This window comes from Tauraco erythrolophus, chromosome 4 (genome assembly GCF_009769465.1).
Source record: "Tauraco erythrolophus isolate bTauEry1 chromosome 4, bTauEry1.pri, whole genome shotgun sequence".
NCBI classification, from domain to species: domain Eukaryota; kingdom Metazoa; phylum Chordata; class Aves; order Musophagiformes; family Musophagidae; genus Tauraco; species Tauraco erythrolophus.
Genome location: NC_141468.1, coordinates 29,188,866 through 29,204,067, shown reverse-complemented (window position 1 = coordinate 29,204,067; position 15,202 = coordinate 29,188,866). Strand labels below are relative to the sequence as shown.

General features: G+C 38.1%; 1 protein-coding gene across 2 annotated transcripts in view; it reads right to left on the bottom strand.

Moving 5' to 3' along the window:
- Nucleotides 1–4,689: 4,689 nt before the first annotated feature.
- ASZ1 (ankyrin repeat, SAM and basic leucine zipper domain containing 1) overlaps nt 4,690–15,202 on the bottom strand; it is a 41,882-nt gene continuing 31,369 nt past the window's right edge. The window contains exons 10-13 of one of the 2 annotated variants that reach the window (XM_086610671.1): nt 12,444–12,556; nt 7,212–7,317; nt 6,665–6,778; nt 4,690–4,836 (exon numbers count right to left, since the gene is read on the bottom strand). In XM_086610671.1, the coding sequence (XP_086466797.1) occupies nt 4,690–4,836; nt 6,665–6,778; nt 7,212–7,317; nt 12,444–12,556 (480 nt within the window). The remainder of the gene's footprint in view (nt 4,837–6,664; nt 6,779–7,211; nt 7,318–12,443; nt 12,557–15,202) is intronic. The other variant, XM_086610672.1, reaches the window with a different exon arrangement.

Sequence of the window (15,202 nt, the reverse complement as noted above, 5' to 3'; positions counted from 1 at the left end):
GCCCAATTCTTTGAATAAGTACCTTATGAAATTGAGCTGAGGTTTTCTAATACAATAATCAAAATAACGTAGTTAAACCTGTACTTCTACATTCAAATACTGTTTTCAGAAAAGCTGAAGGCATGGAAGGCTCATCTAAAAAGAATAATTAGTAAGAAAAAAACCCCACCAAACCCTTAAGTAGAAAGCATCTTCCCATATATATCACAGTCAGAAGCACAGCTTAAAAGAAAAAGAACGGAAAATCCTTCCCAGAGGGATCCCCGTAAGCCTCACTTCCAGAGACTATGGCTCTGTATCACATGAACTACACCATTTGAATCAGGATAAAAACTGAAAGCAATTTAACAGCCATTAAAGCTGTTACGGATATACATCACATTATTCGTTTAACGCCAGTAATACCCCATGTAATACTTCACCACTTACCATTTCTGGTCTGTAAAATACAAAGCCCCGTTACCTGGAATTTCCTATTTCTACAATAGGGAAATATGCATTTCCAAATATACCCCCCCCGCCCCGCCATGCTCCCAGAACAAAGAAATGACAGTAAAAGTCGTTAAAAGCAGAAATCTGCAGTTACAATACCTGCTAGACCTTCAAGGATTTTTATCGGTGCAGAAAGATTACCTCCCATATGAATACTAAAACAGACCACATGGAAGTGGACAACTAACATGGACTTAGTTGCGCTTTCATGACACAGGGTAAGACGGATTTACTCTTTTTTTTTTTTTTTTTCCGAAAAAGACTTGTTTAGCAAGGCTGAAGACTCAAAATCTTCTACCACATAAGGTCCAAAGAAATGTTTGCGGTACTTCATCAGTAACACAGCAGCTTTATTTGGGAAAGATGACCTGTAACCTCTGCAGAACTGCTGAAACGGAGAAGGCAAATGCAAGTGAACATCTACTGAACACGTAAGAGCAAGTCACAGCTTTGGGGAACACCTGAAGGAGTTCAAAGATGGCAAGAGGAAAAAGAATAAACTGCACAGCTCAAGCTTAAGTCTTGTGCCCAGCAAGGCAGCTGGCTGGAGAAGTAAAACCAAACACAGCACACCTCTAAGTTGATGGAGAATATAATAGAAAAGCTCACGCTTTCTCAAATTAAGAACGCACGCACCCAAAATTACTGTCTACTACTTGCAATTGGTACCCATCAGGAAAAATCTGGAACTGCCTTATGACAGACCAGGTACTCCACAAGCCAAATTTTAAGAGTGGGGCAAATCCCAAAACACAGGAAGAGAGACACAACACACACAACCTGCAGTTTATCTTGGGCAGGTCAAATTACAAAAAAAAATTCTTTGGATTCTTTCAGATCTCTATAGGATCATCCAAGGCCCTAATTTTACATAACAGTCTAAAGATTCAGAAAAGGCCACCGCATGAATATTCATCCGTATCCAGAGAAGTTAGGTATCCAATGGTATTGCAAGTAGGAACCTCACTGCACCTTTAAGCAACTAGGTATCTGCAGGATTTGGCCCCAGGGCCAATCCACTCAATCCTCCCACATCTGAATTTGCACTACTGTAAGAGGAGAACAATACCTCAGAGGGCTTCGCAGTTTACCTGCTTAATGCATGCTAAGCTCTTCGGCATTCTCCTCCAATCCCCTCATAGATGTGCAAATCACTGTGTTCTTACTGTTCTGGGATAATGACTTCAATCTGATGATTTACAGAAGGAGGCTTCTCAGCAGGGACGTTTTCATCTGAAGGCTCCCTTACCGGGTGCTGGTGGGGGTGAGAATTTTGACAGCGAAGCTCAGGGGACAGATGTTGAAGGAATCTCTTTCTTTGCTTCCTGCCCTACCACAACCATATTGTGATACCTTCTCAGACAAAGAATTTGAAAGAGGCACGGGAACAACATGAAAGTGAATAAAGGACCTTGAAATTCAGTGTTCACGCACCAGTTTGGAAACTGCAGGGGAAAAGAGACTTTTTTATGATATGGCAGGTAAAACCAATCTTTTGTGTATTTGACTTTTAACATATCCTACTCACGCAACGCAGTTCCTGACCGACCAATTAATGGGACAGCTCAAAATGGTTCTTCCCAGATCCTTGCTTCTCCTGTGTTGCTTATGCCATTTTGAACACTGTTCTTCAACAGTGCACCATGCTAGGGATGTTGCTTGCAGAAAGCCTATGTTTAACCCAAATGTTGTTCATGTGTGTGTTTGTAATTGCGATTATAAGCACCTGAAAAAGGTGATCCATAAGATAACTTAACAGGACCAGCTTCTCCCAGATGCATTTTGGAGGTCAGCTCCAAGCATTCAGACTTTTGACTCATTTCTGCAGAGAGTATTATATTGTAACTCTCTACTAGAAAACATCTATCAGCAAGTATCATGCATTATTTTTTCCCCTCGAAGGAATTTTACACTGATGGCGTCATTCACATTGTTATACCTATAACTACTGATAAAACTATTTTCTGGAGCAGATTTCCTATTCAACTGCAGGACCTTCCAGGTTAGCTTTAAAGGTCTCCATACAAGTGGATCTCATCTTCAAATTCGTGGAAAAAGATAACTTAAATTTTTAGTTACTGTGTCAAATGGCAAGCCTAGGAAAGGCATCCCTGGAAATGGAAGCTACTTTCCGTACCCTTTGAAGTGGCTTTGTTAATGCAAATTGTCACTGAAGTGGAGAAGTAAGGAATAGTGAGGCTAAGTAGCAGAACCTTTTCAAGGGCATTATCACAGAAATCTTACTAGTGTTTGACATAATTCCACTTAACTAAAGTGAAAATACATGTTGGAAACATAGTATGAAGAAAATGCCTGTCCACCTTCCCAGTCCCCCTAAAAAAGAAAAGAAAAATAATAAAAGAAGGAAAAAACCCTCATACAACAGAACGACTCAAAAGATGCTACATGTCAAGAGTTCTAGTAACACTTGTGAGCCATCCCGCCACTGGGAACTGCAAATGAACTGCATTTTGAGCTCATTAGAGAAGGAGTGCTGTGTGTATGTACGGTTCTATGTGCATGACAAGCAGTTTTGTATTTCCTTGTATTGCCACGATTTCTCCATTTCCATGGATTCTTCCTTTTGTGATATACACCTTGTTAGTTCAGGATTAATTATAAGGTAGTATCAAGAAACAGAAAACTATTTTTAAAATATTTCCTTTCCTATACTTTGCTGGTTCAAGTCAGTGTGCTGACAGCACGTGCACTTCTCCACTTGTGCTAGTAGATAGTGGTGGTGGGGAATACAGCTTATCTCCTCTGACCCAAAGTTGGGAACAGAATGCAGAACGGAAAAGAAAAAAATCTATTTATGTTGTATTTGCCTCTGGCCTCATCACTCTGTAGGATGTTCCTTGTACTGAAGGAGAAACCTGGGAGGAAAAGCGATGAAACAACTGCAGTAACAAGGAAACATACTAACATTCAATGTAGTTTTCTAAAACAAAAAGCAGAGAACAACTGTGATGGCAATGGGAGTAGCACTCAGGTTTTTATCTTCTCATTAGGAGTCTCCAGAAGGAACATGAAAGATTAAGACTCCACACAACATCTCTGGAACCAGAGGAGAGCTAAAGCATGACACATTCATTGAGGCTTAAGTTTTTCTAGACTGCTTCTGTTTTATTTTGACAGAAGAATGTCCCTTCAGAAACATTCAGCATTTTTACAGATGTTTACTGAAGTCTGCCAAAACATAACTGTGATTTGATTTACTTATACCAATTCTCTTTTTCCAACATAGCTGATTTGGTAGCCAGATGAAAAACAGATATTAAAGTTTCACTGCAGAATTACAAACACTTTTTTAAATGGAGAAAATATTAAGAAAAAATTACTCCAAACATGAAGTTGCTGTAGCGAAAGACCAGACCAAGAAAAAATACGCTGCTATAACTTCTAAGTTGCTTGCATATAGAAGCAAAGGACTTCTGTAATTCTTTCAATAGATGCGAAGAAACTCTTAACGGAAGTAAGTATTCCTAAGGAAAGAGATTTCAGGCATAATTTGAATATCATAGTTCAGTGTGAAATGACTTTTCAGGCAATGTGTAACAAGATCTCCACAGTCCTGTGATTGCGACAAAGAAAGAAAAGTACATCTCACCTTAAGTTTTTCATATGATTAATTCATATGAAAAACTGCAAGAGAAAAGATCTTTATCAACATAAAATTGCAGGCAATACTTAAAATATTTTAAAGCCTCTCAACTCCCAAAATACATCTGCATCATAATTTTAAATACAAACGTGATACTATATAGCGTTATTTAAACAACAGCTAAAGGTAAAAATGAAACTAGCAATTAGTAAGTAATAGTTACAGATTTATGCCAAAAAAAGCAGCTTTTACAAGATTGTAGACCCAGAGTCCATCCCAAAAATAATTTTGAAAATAAAACCTTAAGATACATTTTAGTATCATTTTAGTAGCATACATTTTATTAGTATTTATTAGCATACATTTTATTTAGTATTTATTATTAGCATACATTTATTTAGTAGATACATTTTAGTAGCAGTTTTAATTTTTAATAATTTTATTTCTAGATCAAAGTACTTACGGATACGAATGCTACAGACAAGATGAGAAACTACACAAGTTTTCACAAAACTTCAGCTCAGCTGCACATACTGAACAGAAGTATAATGTGACAACATTTTCCAAAATTATTGATATCACTAAACTTGAAGTCAGGTTTTCTTTACCACTAACTTAGCTATGAAGAAGAAAAACCCAAATCCAAGCAATGTTACCACTCCCGTTTTTAGTAATCTTTTTCCAAAGGTGGGTGCTTCTTCTGGAAGTTTCACTCGGCTGGGGTCATTCTTCTCTTCATGCTGAGGCAGATGTTAAGTTCATGTAAAAAGTGCAACAAAGAAAAAAAAGTTAGTATGAAAGCTTCTTAAGTACATGATAAAGTACCCAGTCCTAAGAGTCTGCATGCATCTAGGATTGGTATTATTTCCTTCTCCCTGTCTGTGCCCTACTTCAAATGAAAGAAATGTGTGCAAACCTTTATCTTATCTGACAATCAATCATTCTTTAATATATATTAGAAAAACAAACTGCTTACAAACTTAATTCCTCAGGAGTAAAACACACTACTAACAGATGCCACAAAACCTAATAACAAAACATTTAAACTCCAATGGTTAAATATTTCAACCAGAACTTTTGCCATTTAATTACTAAAACAACTGTGTATTAAACCAGCAAGTTAAATATGTAACAGATTCCGCTCTTGCTGTAGTTTCAATGAAGTGTAAGGTACCTTACAAGTGCCCGCTCAAATACTCGTTGAAGCTGAGTGGAGCCCTGTCATGAAGGGCAGCAGGGTTAGGTCCCAATTCTCTATGTCAGTTTATAATGCTTGGAAAGCTATCTCATTTACCATGCTTTCAAAAATTACGTGCTACAGACATAATACGTACTGCTGGCAAAGTCTCGTAATGACTAATCAGCAAACAGTACTGAAGACTTTAAGGGAATTTGTACAAACTTGTTATCTAAGAGGTTTAACTGCTTCACTTAAACTGGGACTTTTCATAATAAATGTTTCAATGCTTTAGTTATTCAAGAGTGCCTCGCCATAAATGAAGTAGCTCAAAAATATTTTGCAGTAAAGTCTTCATTAGTGAAATTTATAAAACACTGCAGTATTTTAGTAGAACAGGAATTACATTTTTGAAGTAATCAGAAGGCTAATGTTTAACACCGTGTAGAGAGCCACCGTGCTTCATCTTGACAGCTATAAAACCTTAAGTACAGATGACAGCAAAGTCAAGTGGCAACTAACTCAAATACCCCCCAACCCTTAGAACTGGCCTGCACACACAGGAGGCGAATATACACATATAATTGATATCTGCATATGCAAAAAAAAGGAACACAAATAACAAGAGTTCTTTGCCACAACCTCGATCTACCTCTTAAATATATTTAGTGTTAAGTGATTTACTGGGAGAAGGCTGTTATATTGCATTAAATTTACTTAAACTAAAGGAAATTGCATTAGTAGTGTTATACTCAAGGTCTGAGTTCCACATGGCTTCGTTCAGCAACAGATTCCTTTCTGACACTGATGCTCCATTTACTCTGTCCCAGCAGCCATTCCTTTTACTAGTCTATTACTTAAAATGACCCCATCTGACAAGAGTGTGTCATTGTGTTGGTTTGAGAATGACTGATGTGGTGCTAACATCTAGCCTTGACCTCTCCCACCCTCTTCTTTTGTCACTCTGTGGAGTTATCTGGGATGCCTCCCATTCAATCCATAAAACTTTAGTATCTTCCTTGTGAGTCAATAATTCCAAACAAAAGACTCATTAATTAAGAAGTAAAACCATAAGTATTCAGAGTTGCATTTATGCCACAGTGGTTGCCCAAGAGCACAGGGATGCATTGCACTTAATTCTTTCCTGTAGTAGAAAGAAAAAGATTGACTGTGCCTTCCTTTGGAGGCTGTCCATGCTGCTGTGCAATATTCTAGATTATTTCCCATTCTGCCCACGAAAGTTGGAAGCAGGAGAGGTAGATGCAATGTCCAAGCTACAGCTAAAGAGCCTGTGCCAGAGCAAGGTACAAAACATTTCACTGGTGGATGTCGTGTCTGAGGTTGCACACTGAAACTTGTGCACAGTATTTAATAGCCTCACTCACACATACCTTTTCCACCAGGTCCTTCAGTTTGGTAACTTCTTCTCCCAGCTTTTCAACACTGCAAACCAGGTCTTTGCAGACTTCAATGAAACTTTCAGTTGGTGCCCACTGCAGTACTATCTGTTAATAGTTATAGTTATCTGCCAGAATCACTGTAGATTATAATTTAACATTCTTTCGTTATGTATCATAAAAGAAAGCGTCGGAAAAAGTTTATAACTGCATTTCTGCTGCGTTTTCATTGCATGATTTATGCACAACATGATCTACTACTCTTTATCAGCCTTTGTGGGAAATTTTTGTCACCTTAACTCCCCTATCAGCAAAACCACAAAGAAACAGATCTATCTCCTTTAATGAGGTGGCTTAACTCTCTGAAATAAATTCTTTTTAAAAAGTGACTTTTAGAGAAAGAACATTGGACAGCTCTATATAACTACATAATAATTAAGATGGTTGATGAGTATTAATATTCTTGATTTTACAAGGTAGAATAATATTCTAGAATATAATAGTATACTTTAAATCAATCTATCTGTCTTTGGTTGAATACCTTGTGAGAATTTTTGAGGAAATGCTTATTGATGGTCTGCACAGGAATCGTCAGCTTACTACACTCTTTATTCAACTTCTGAAGAAACTTGAGGAATTCATCTCCACTACAAAAATAAAATAGCGTTAGGTTATTTGTTAAAAGCTGTAACTTTTTGCAAGGTATATATTATCTATGCATTTCCAATATCAGCTAGTGAGTGAATCAGCCATGCAATTTCATTGCATAAAAAAAATAAATCCAGTGTCATTTTAACACAAGGTAGTTAAACACTACATTTAACATCTTAGCAAGTTCTCCCCCATCCCTCCTTTTGGAAGGACAAAAAAAAATCATTAAGTTATCTGGAATATTCAGCTAGTAACACATACCTAAAGAAGAAAGAGTGTCACCCAAAAGCTTTTCGGAAACATTCTATTAAGCTCCACTTCTGTTTCTAACTCTCATCAATCCTGTATTATCCATGAAAACATTTAATCAGTCGCTGCATGAGTAATTTTGTAACATGCTATGCGCGTAACAACTGCAACACTCCATTTTCCTGTGCATGTGTGCATACGGATCAGCATTGCAACACCAGAAACAGAGAATTTATAATCAATTTTATGCTGACATATCAATATTCCTGACCTGCAGCTTACGTTTTTGAGGAAGACATGGGGAAAAAAAAATAATCTGGTTTGTACTTTGGAGCTAGGATTAAAAAGACTAGGTTAGAGTCATTTAGTCTCCAGCACAGTGGAAGAAAAACCAATCCAATAATACTGATTTGGCCCTTGGATCTAGAGATAAATTCCTCAAAGCCTAAAATATCTGATGTTATCTACTCTGAAGAAAATTTATACTTAGTGGTCAAATACGAGCAGGAAGACAACTCCGAAAATTAGCGCGATCAGTATCGCCAAAGAGTGGAGAAAAGGATAGAAAAATTTAACAAACTAATTGGAATGCTGAGTTTCTAGCGCTTCCACATGACACTCAGTCAATTTATTTTGCTGTAAGCCTCAGAGAGTGTTAGATAGAAGTCACGGTGCTGACCAGAAAGTTCTTGCCACTGACCAGGCAGAGGAAAGGGGGGCAAGGAAGAAGAGCCTCCATTTGTTTTTACAGAGTGAGCTCTCAAACCCTGAAACGCCTTAGAAGTGCCTGTACCTCCGGCAGAGAAGTTTCCACTAGTATTCCACTAGCTATTCCAATAGTTTCCACTATTCGCCATTCAGGTGAGTAACAAGCACGGCCAAAACAAGACACAATTTTAAGTTCCTACTGCAGGACTTCCTGTTATATTTACAGAAGGATCTGAATAAATTAATTCAGACCCAACATTCCTTCTCCCCCTACAGAAATCTGCCACTAAACCTAAATGCAACATACTGACACCACCTCACCTGCTGCTGCTTCTGTTGGCAAAAAGGTATACATGAAATTTGCCGAATAGTTAAACTAAGCTACATGCCAGTGTGGGGCAAGTATCTAAACACAGACTGGATTTAGCCCGTAGAGGGTTTTCCTGCTACTTTGGCACAAGATTGTTAACGAGCAAAGTTTCCATCGCTGCTCAGGACATGCGAGACTGGCAACACTGCTCAACTGTTAAGATTTTAACATTTAAACCAGAAACACATAGAAGCATCAGTAAACATGCTGGAGGTTAAAACCCAAGTCTGTTCATGGCTTTTATGAAGATGGGGAAGTAAGACAGCTTATTAGTTTCTTTTTATAACATAAATTACTATTTATTTCAGAACGACACAACTGAACTAAGTATTTAGGGTAAAAAAAATAAACACTAAACAAAATCATCACATCTGGAGATAGTCTGACAGTTTCTTCCACGTTACCATAGTCAAACCACGCTCATTAAAACTTCCTTCTACTTTGACTTTCTAGCTGGCTAGGATCAGTTATGGCACCTTCTGTGTTTTGTCACAACAAATTATTTTTAGGAATTCTGGAAGGATTCTCAGCAAAAATAACGTATGTCATGGGCATGAAATGGGGAGAAAAAAAGGAAAAGAAAAACACTTATACTTCTCATACTTCTTTATTATATTAATAATAATTCTTAAAATCATTTTCATAATATAATTTTCTATCTGTTGCAGTGACATGTTCTCATATTTACAAATGGAAATAACGTTTTCAAAAAATAATCACTTTTTAAAAGAATTAATGGCTGTCAAAACACCAGTGGCTAAACAGTGCTAGACACTCTGTGAGTTTATAATCAATCAGTTCAACATTTTCTACTATGTTAGTTTTTCTATGACTTAATGACTGATTTTCCTTCTCACAGAATGACTTTGAGCAAGTGGGAAGTAAAATCTTTATATAATAGCATGTAAACATAGCCTATGATTTTAGTCTCAAGGTCAGATTCCTAGAATACATGTCAAGCCATTTTCTAGAAAACTATGCAGTGCTTGCCATAACTGAAATGCTGTCATATTTTGTGTACTTCAATCTTTAATCAATCAAACATTTTCTGGTTTTGAGAACTACACATGATCTAAGATTCCTGTACTAGGAATTCCATATGTCATTGGTGTGTGAGACTGTACCAGACATCATGGGGGCTTTTTATTGTATTTGGCCATACATGCAGTGAACTGTTGTTAACTTTTTGTATTTCTCCACTTATTCCCTCTGTTCAATTTTTTATCTTTCTGCTTGAATGTATACACTAAACACCACCACAGACCAACCTGAAAAAAGCGTACGTTTCTAGCACAAAAACACATGAAGCTTAAACTGGTCAAAGTCCTCTTAAACTGCAGCTAATTATCTCTTGCTGAAGAGTCAACATCCTTTTCTAAAGTTGCTTGACGTGGACAGCTACTAGAAACCCAGATGCCTGGCCTACTATCTCAGCTTAGCGGCAAAGCCTCTATTTTAATAGGAATGGCTCAGGTGGTGTCAGAGGATTTACGGTGTAAACATATCACATGGGTCTGTATCCTTTTGTGTGCTGGAACTTTAGTTCTTTAGTCTTACGGCACATGTGCTAGTTTGCACCTGGATTCTCTTATGGAAGTACACAGGGACTTGTTTAGATGGAGAAATCTTCTCACAGACTAAAAGCAGTATCAAGGTCCTGTATTGGGACATGAACACCCTGCTCTCCCAGCCCACCTCGGTCTTTCAAGAGCCTCCCCAAACTCCTTGCATGTCCTCCCACATCCCACAGGTCAAACTTGGCATCATGCTGCAAAAACGTACCTGGAGTAGGCTGCAAAGCCTCTTTAGTATAAACACAGTAACGGACAGAGATACAGGCACAGCAACAGCGTCAGGACCAGTCAGTACATGTCAGAAAGACTAGACTGGCGTGGAGCACGTACCAGACAAACTCATGTAACCAAGGCACAGAAGACAACGCTACAACAGGACCACGTAACACGACTGCTAAAGCACAGTGTCAGTGTGATTCAGCCGCCTCCCAAGGACGGCGACATGTGCAGAATGAACTTGAACCCAAGCACGTTCTTTGGCCCAACCAACAATATGCCTAACGAAGAGTCTAGCCTTACAGTATACAAATAAGCAGACAGCTCTCCCCAGTATTTTGGAGAGGGAAGAAATATCTAACAGAGTAGCAGCACAGCTGTCAGGTCACTAGTCAAGAGGTAGATACACACACTTTAAAGAGGAACTGAACCTTTACTTTTCTAGTCAGTAGAAAGGTATTTAACAAGTAGACTCAATGCAGGGAGGAGTTTTTTCCAGCCAGGCCACTGTAAATAAGGCAAAACAATGCTATCCAAATGGTGGTGGGATTGGGAAGAAAGGAACAAGCAGAGAGAACCTAACTTACTAGTGATGCAGTTACGGTAGAAGGAAGGAGCAGTACCTCCAAACCAGTTCTTCCTAAGTTAAAGAAACACGGTTCAGCTGACTAAAGCCTCTGAAACGCAAGCCACAGTTTTCTGCCCAAGTCCGTTTCTAAAACTTTTGCTAATTAAAATATCAAACTAATCCCATTTTCAGGAGCAATTCTTCTATAGTGCTGGGAAGTAAAAAGAGGAAAGATATGAGCACAGAATCTAAATTCAAGTTAGGTCTCTCTTCTGGGAAAAAATGATACACAACACAACAGAGAATAAGAGGTTTAAGAAATCTTAAGACACCTTTGCACTTACTATAGCCTCCATTCTTATTTTTGTGCTGGATGTGGGAAGTGCTCTACCAGTGCTTAGGGGACTGATTAAGTTTAGTAAGGTTGCTGGAGGATGTTTCTCTCAGCTCAGACCTGGCTTTCACGGGACTGCACAGGACTATACTAGAAGTATGAGAGGTACTGCAAAACTGATGCTTAAGGCTGTAAGAAAGAACCAGTAACAGGAAAAGTATCAAGTTGGAGTGGAAGTTCAAAGTTTCTACTGATACATACAATCTATGATAGGGAAAGTATCTTATGAAGTTCTTAATTTGTAATATATATTAAAAAAAAAGACGTCTTTTAGAAGCCAGATAAAACTGCTTCCAGTGGAAGAGAAAAACAGGAAAAAATCCTGAATCTACACAGAATCATATATTTATGATTTCAGACAGACATGTACAAGTAATTACTTTATCAGTTGAAAATTAAAGCCTTATGTAGAAACTATATGCGCATCTCTCCCTCCCACACATCTTTTTATTGCATCTTTAAATCAGACAAATTTGACTGGAAGACTAACAGAGCCTGCCTCGTCTACAGACACAGTGAAGAGTTAGAGAGACCGTATCACGTAGGGTTTGTAGGCTCCATGATGCTCTTGAAGCATGAGGAAGCAAGGAGGGCAAGACCACATTTCCATGGAGAAGTCAGAAAATCTGCTCATGGAAGGCTATCAGAAAAATTAAAGAATGAGTTAATACTGGAGCTCGAGAAGCCAATTTCAGAGTTTATGATAAGAACACAAGGTAGTAAAAACCCTGCACAACAAGGCCATGAAACTTGTTTGAGGTACAAAGAAAGAATTCACCACTCAAAAAGACAGCCAAAGTAATGGCATATAATGGCAATATAACCCATAAACAGATTCCTACAACAGGAATCTCTGCTTCCAGCTTCCTTTGTACAAAATGCACCTACCACCAGCCCTCATAACCCACCAACTGGCATACTCTCATGAATGTTATGCATGGGATAAAGTGTGAGAGAATTTTACCTTTGAGCTACAGAAAACAATGCAGTCACCTTAAATAGTTCATATTTCACTTCCATTTCCTCAGACATACAATTAATACCTCAACTCCAGCTTCAGCACTTCAGGGAGGTCTCCAATTCTTATTTCTTCCACTTGTAGCTCGTTAATAGCATCTAGGAGTTTCTGTTGATCTCCAGGATTTGTAATGCCGATCTAAATTTGAAGAGTAATTCCAAATATGATTTACTTTTAATACTTATTAGACATAACAGTACAGTAGCATTTTATTGTGCGAGCTTCTAATTATTAAGAGTAAAGAGAAGTTGCTTTTAAATTATTGCAATCAAGTATAATGTATGTAACTGCCAAAGGAGAAAATAAAACAACATAAATTATCCAATGATGCAAAACCAAATTACAAGAGCTGAGGAAGAGCCAAACTGAAATTGCACAGGATACTCAGGAAATCTGTTTAAGATTTATTAATAAAATTAATATAAGTTCTTATAAGCAGCCCTGTGTTGTTAGGACATTATGTTTATCTATTTCAGAATCATCTCAGTCATCTCTTACAGCTAAATAAACAATCACCATGATAGTGATACAGCATTAACTCAGAAAGAAAGAACAGAAACTACCAAATCAGCATCAAATGGAGGATTTTACAGAAAGAGTCTAGATTTTAAATGGGCTTTTACAAGCTTTTGGGCATGTGTTTTTTTCCAGTTAGAGAAACTGGTCTCATAAGAGATGATACCTCTTTCTAAAACCTTATTTTCTTATCGAATCTCATTTAAAAAATAAGTTATATCTACAAATAAATCTACTTGGTTCACACTACCTCCAAAACCTTAAATGATCGGAAACTAGCAGAGGGAGAGAATATGATCTGTTAAAAAGACATTCAGCCAATATTTCTACCATGAAATAGCCTGGAAAAGCAGCCTTTTTATATATATCTGAAGGACAGCATACTTATAAACTCAGAATAGATTTCTCACCTCAAATTAAGACCAAGCCTAAATACTGCTCGACACCAGCTTACACAGTCCCTAAGTTCAAATCAGTTCATGTTCTATACCCTTGGCTAATGCTGCAAACAACAGAAAATTTCTGAAGCGTTCAAGGCTTTTTGTCTTTTTTAGCTGAAGAAAAGCACATTTTTCTTCAGAAGATATACACTATGTAACCGAGATTCTCCAAGTGATGTCTGGGACAGAAAACATTGTCAGCTGTGTTATCCATCAGCCATCTCAGATTAAAATATAACTCATTTAAATCCTAGGCTGAGAGTTTTCTCACAGAATGCTTAACCAAAGAAAAAGAGATAGTCCATTCGTTAAAAAGGAAGTGCTTCTGTGGCACATTCAATACTTTTCCTTGCTCATCTGACAGGCTGCAACACAAGACTTCCGATGTTAGCAGCCCGAAGGATGCTTCTCCACACAAGCAAAAAACCTTGCAATGCCAGCTCCAAGTATGACTTTGTTCCTAACTCTCCAGCTGAGTACCTGGACTCAGCAGGGGTGGACCACTCTGGAATTTGAGACTCCAAGGACTCCACAGTCTCCAAAGCCAAAACATACGGGGGTCTCACTGATGTTCTGAGGACCTGAAGTTCCACGCTGCAGCCTCAGAAATCTGTAAGATATTAGTGTTTGCGGTCTCCTAGCTTTCTGTAATTCTTGCAGAAAGAATTTTGAATAAACAGCTGATAACACACATCAGATCAAAACGCCAGGTAGTCTCACTTCCTCAGACGGTGCCAAGCAGCAATTCTAGGGAATAGAAAGTGCCTAGAGAAATGCCTGCTTTGCGTGAGACTATCGTTTCTGATGCCTTGTGTTCATCGTGGTTCCATATGACTGTCCTCCAAGTTCTCCACCAAGCGTTCAAAAACCACAGGTAACATATAACTATGGGCTCACAAGTGTGTCTTTAAATATTTCAAAACCTCGTTATAAGTCTATAGATAAGTAAGCTCTTCAGTAATGTAAAAGCCCAACAAGATTAATTGGGAGTTTAACTACAGGGGTCAAGAACTTCTGAGCTTCCAATAGGTTGCCACGGGTACCTGAACAAATTGTACTCAAGTCTCTTTGGTAAATATCACTAGCAGCCTTAAGAGAGAAAGACCTGGCTTTCCTAGAAATAATTTGCTTTACTTACTTTGAGCTGTAAGTTTGCTCAATTTACTAGTTCTCAGGTTTGCCTTGTGGAGCCCTGTCTTGTATGAATTAATTTTTCTTAGTGCTTACAAAGCATTACAGCTGTCATTTCATGACGCAGGGGTAAGTTGATTTATACAAGAGCAGCAAGTTTACTTTTACTTTTAATTATAATTAAAAAATCAAATGAGCTCTTCCAAGGACAGAATGGCAGCTATTCTTGGATATTAAAACTATCTTGCTTAAAGCAAGAACTATTGTCAAGATTGTGTTTGCTTTTGACTCCATCTTCTCATTCCTGGAATAAGCAAATAGGGATACAGCCCTCTGATTAGCGTACCAGGAAGACGTTGTACTTTGTTTCCCCATAAATAAAACATAATTTCACCCTTCTGCAAATGGATCTTTGACGGAGCACCACCAGGTGTTGACAATATGGTTTAGGAAGTAAGGAATGTGATAAAAGTCATCACAGATAAAGCCTTCCACCACCACAGTAACTCTGAATTCAGAGGTACTAGGTGCAGAACTTAGAGGCAGAAAGTAGACAGACCAGTCCAAACTACTTCCCAAAGTGGACATATTTTCCCTTTCTAGATCATCTCTGCTGAACATGTGGGCTACCCAGAACCTGACTATTCATGCAACGATGAATGCATGGAACAACGATAGTGCAGGAAGCCCCTTTTCC